Here is a 4,297-nt window from a genome sequence, read left to right on the forward strand (position 1 = left end):
AGATTAGGCAAGTGAGAGAGTACTAAACAAAGCAGTTAGAGAATGTTAAGCCATTTCTGTAAGGTGTGTAACTAGTTACAAAAATGTTACAATCACAAAGGTAACTACAACTGGGTGGCATAGTTTGTAAAATCAGATTAAACTTAATTAGATGTGAGTTATCAAGAGTCTAAGAATTCATCTGAAGCAATCAGTTGGTAGAAGCAAGTATATTCTAAACAATTATATTTAAGGTAAATTATGATCGTAGTAAGCAAAGCACTTAACACTGCTATAAAATGAACAGAAAAATACTAACAAGTCAGTCTACTCTTTTAATATTAAGAAAAATAGAATTAGAGTTTCAATGGACACTTCCAGATGAAACAGTTGTACCAAGAAAAGAGAAGATGATTAAGAAATTCAATTTGCCATGCAGAATTTCCGGTCTTTTTAAACACTAAAAAGTCTAGCAATTTGTGTGAAAATAACCCAATAATAGTCACTAGATTATTTAAATTATTAGAATATGAAGTACCTGTCAATGTTTTTTTTTTTTTTAGGATACATTAAAATTTGGTTTAATAATTCTTTGTGGCAAAAAAAAAAATCACATTTGTAGTGAACGAACAACACACATTTTTAGGCTATTATTTTAAACTGCCATCCCATGAATTCATATGGAAGAGGCTCCAGTAGCTAAGGGAGGCACCTTGCCATTGAATGTGACAAAATATTGACTTCTGAATTCATGGGAAATAGGTTCCAGCACCTTGTAACACTGTTACATGGGGTCTGTTGGTCATCCTGTGTGCTATGCTGTACACCTATTATGCCATGAGCTCATGGAGAGTAAATAGGTTTTTGCACCTAAAAGCATGGGTCCACTGGTACTCCTGCTTGCTGTGTTATATGCTTTATGCCATGAATTCATAGGGAATGGGTTCCGGAGCTCAGGCTCCTTTCTGTTGGTTCTCACAAAGTGGGCTTCTCTGGGTGGAGCAGGCTGGCACTTCAGTTGAACCCAGGTAACTTTCTCTTTGGCTTCCTTCTTTTTCTGATCATTTTCCTTCACACTTTTCAGGAAGCTATCTCAGCTCTTAGAGTGCTTAATATGCTCAATACGAACATTAATCCTCTTGGCAAGAATCTTGCCCTTAACTTGTTTACAACAATGCCAACAGCATGCTGGGTAACATTGTAGACTTCCAGTTTTGCCATAGTAACATTTGCATGGCATGCCTTTTTGAACAGTACCCATTCACTTGCAATATCACCTTTCTTGTAGATTCGCATGTATGTGGCCAAAGGAACAACTCCATGTTTTCTAAAAGGCCTAGAGAACATGTATCGGGTGCCTCTCCTCTTTCCCTTTGTGTTTGTCATTTTGGTGAATTACTCAAAGATGGCGTCTCTGGCTGAAAGCCAAGGTTTCAATAATAAAAATATTTTTAACAGACCCTATTTGGTAATAAATTAAACTTATATACAATTGATTAATTTCAAAATAAATTTGAGCTGTAATTAAGCTTTTATATTAAGTGCTCTGGAAAAAAATATAAATCAAGATGATTAGAGCAAATACATTCAAGAAATAACCATGGTATGAGCTGCTGTATCATCTTAAATGAACAAACACTACTAAAGATCTCATAGTAGTAATAACTACTTTGGGAATGGAAAAGGTTTTAATCTTATTATTAATTTTAACTTTTAATAATTCTGATAATACCCAAATACTAGTAACAGTTTTAGAAGTATTTACCATGCCCAAATATTTTAGTTTCAATGACAGAAATTCACTCAATGTACACACAGGGATAAGTAATTCCATTCACAATTTATTGAATTGCAAATCAGATTAATTAAATGTTATGGTGGTTAAGTAGAGAATATATCTCTGAAAAATATCTTGGTGGGTTTTTGGATGTCAAAATGTATACCAACATTATTAGATTATTTAAATTATTAGAAGAATATGAAGTACCTGTCAAGATTTCAACAATAAAAATATTTTTTAAAGACCATCATATTTTTAATAAATTAGATTTATACAATTGATAATTTCAAAATAAATAAAACCTGAGCTGTAATTGCCTCATACCCCAACCCCAATCCCAGCATACATACCTTTTATACCATATTCATTTAGACCAGTGGTTCTCAACCTGTGGGTCACGACCCACAAGAACTGTATTAAAGGGTGGCGGCATTAGGAAGGTTGAGAACCACTGATTCAGACCAATGTGTCTCAAACTTTTAGAAGCACACATATCCCTTGGGGATCTTGCTAAGATGCAGTTTTTGACTCAGTAAGTATGTTGTGGGGCCTGAGAGTCTACATTTCTAACAAGCTACAGATGAAGCTCATGCTGACAGTCTCTGGACCACCCTTTAAACAGCAAGGTGACCCACTATTTACTTAGTGATAACTTCTGGCCTAATGACTGTGGTTTTATAGATTCAAGGCTGTAATATTTTGGAATCACACATAAGAAGTAACCAAAATAATCACAAAAATTAAGTCTTGGAAGAAAATAATGGTTTAGTTAAGGAAAGCTTAAAGTATACCAAGTTGGCAGTGTTTCTACTTGTCTGACAGCGACACCTTTGATAAATTACAATATAAATCAGAACACTAAGTTCTTGTAACTTAAAAAAATGAAGTTACTGTAGCCTGAAGCTCTCCTCCAGTCAAGTCTAAAAACTCAAGCCAGTACACTGCAAAACCACTATTAAAAACCTTTAATGGTAAACCGTCCATTTAAAATCTTCTAAACTTGCTTTACGCTATCCCATCTCCTCCTCCTCTTTCAACAAATAAATGCTGCTTTTTCTTCTGTCTTGTAGTTAAACAGCGTGTAACACCCAGTGCCCCTCCCTTTAAAAATCGAACAAAATTGTCTCCAACCAAAGGACCCAAAGCAAAAAGGTTGGCTTCTTTAACACACTCATAGGTATATGTATCTATTTCCACAGGATTACCCTTACATGTGATTGGCTGACTTGATTTATGGCCTAGGTAACATCCTTGTTCCTTCAGAAAAGACAGATTAGGATGAGAACCTATCAACACTACTGCAGCAGAAAGTTTAAATATTTTCTTCAATCCAGAGATGCTTTGAAGAATGCATTTCATGTCCGACTTAAAGGAAAGCACATGGTGCTCAGGAAAACTGGTATAATCAGATGAAAGATTTGGGTTTACAGAATATGACCGAGTACACATCATATGATAGACTTTATGGTATTCTGGATAAAGCTTTTTGGGAAGCTGCTTAAAAATTAAGCTTGGATCAGTTACTCGTCTGCGAAATACATGTATCACAGGAATATTATTGTTGTACGCACAGAGTACTGCATCAGCAGCAGTGAGCCCAGAACCTACAATTAACACTGGGTCCAATTTGCCACGCAACTTTCCTTTGCTTATAGCAGCTCCAAATTCAGGCATTGAATGAAACACAAATGGAAAACCTTCCCCTTCAATTTCCAGATGAGCAGGAGAATCCAATGTTCCAGTTGCCAGAGCTACATTCTCAGCAAAGAGACAGAAGGGAATATGAGAACCATCTGCTACTCGCTGATAACCCCTGATTTCCCAGTTTCTCTTGATAAATTTTGTCTCCTCTATCTGTAAATGATTTGTTGAAATATCTCTGACTTGACTGTCATCATCGTCTTGATCTCTGTAGAGTCTTGATACGGAGGTTATATAAGTATTATCTCTGAAATTCTTCTGAAGGCCCATGACTTTTACATAATGTTTATAGTAGCGAGCTATTTCTTCTGGCATAACTCGATCCCCTTTCAGGTTCCTAAAAAAGGAAAAGAAAAATATATCATATGATGATAATACTATTAATTTCCAAAGTTATTGCTTCTCCATCTAGTAAGCTTTTATAGCTCTTTAATTCTCTGGATTGTCTGCAAAACCACTATGAAAAATCTTTAATAAATTATATTAGCACTCACCAAAAAAAGCTTTTTTTTTCTTTTTTAGTTAAAAATGTTAATGAATTAGTTTTAACAACAAAGGAAGACCCATAAGGACAGAGACTGTATTTAATGCACTTTGTTTCCCAGTGCCATGTATAGTGTCTGCACAAATTCGCTACTTGATAAACTTTCATTAAAAAAAATTAGGGATTGGGGGCGGAGCCAAGATGGCGAACTGCAGCCAGCTTTTTACAGAAGCTCCCGTCCAGAAGGAGGCTGAAAGGACAGAACCTTAGCAAATTAGCTGATGGTTTGGAGCAGAGACAAGAGAGAAGATTGAAGAGTGCACTTCAACCTTCCTGAGGCGAGCTGCGACCCT

The 4,297-nt window shown here is 35.7% G+C and overlaps 1 protein-coding gene across 1 annotated transcript in view; it reads right to left on the reverse strand.

The window, feature by feature from the left end:
* Positions 1–1,803: 1,803 nt before the first annotated feature.
* OSGIN2 (oxidative stress induced growth inhibitor family member 2) overlaps positions 1,804–4,297 on the reverse strand; it is a 28,285-nt gene continuing 25,791 nt past the window's right edge. The window contains exon 6 of the mRNA XM_012809880.2: positions 1,804–3,797. Within this exon, the coding sequence (XP_012665334.1) occupies positions 2,765–3,797 (1,033 nt within the window). The 3' untranslated portion in view covers positions 1,804–2,764. The remainder of the gene's footprint in view (positions 3,798–4,297) is intronic.

This window comes from Otolemur garnettii, unplaced genomic scaffold, assembly GCF_000181295.1.
Source record: "Otolemur garnettii isolate 467f Iridium unplaced genomic scaffold, OtoGar3 scaffold00004, whole genome shotgun sequence".
Lineage (NCBI taxonomy): Eukaryota > Metazoa > Chordata > Mammalia > Primates > Galagidae > Otolemur > Otolemur garnettii.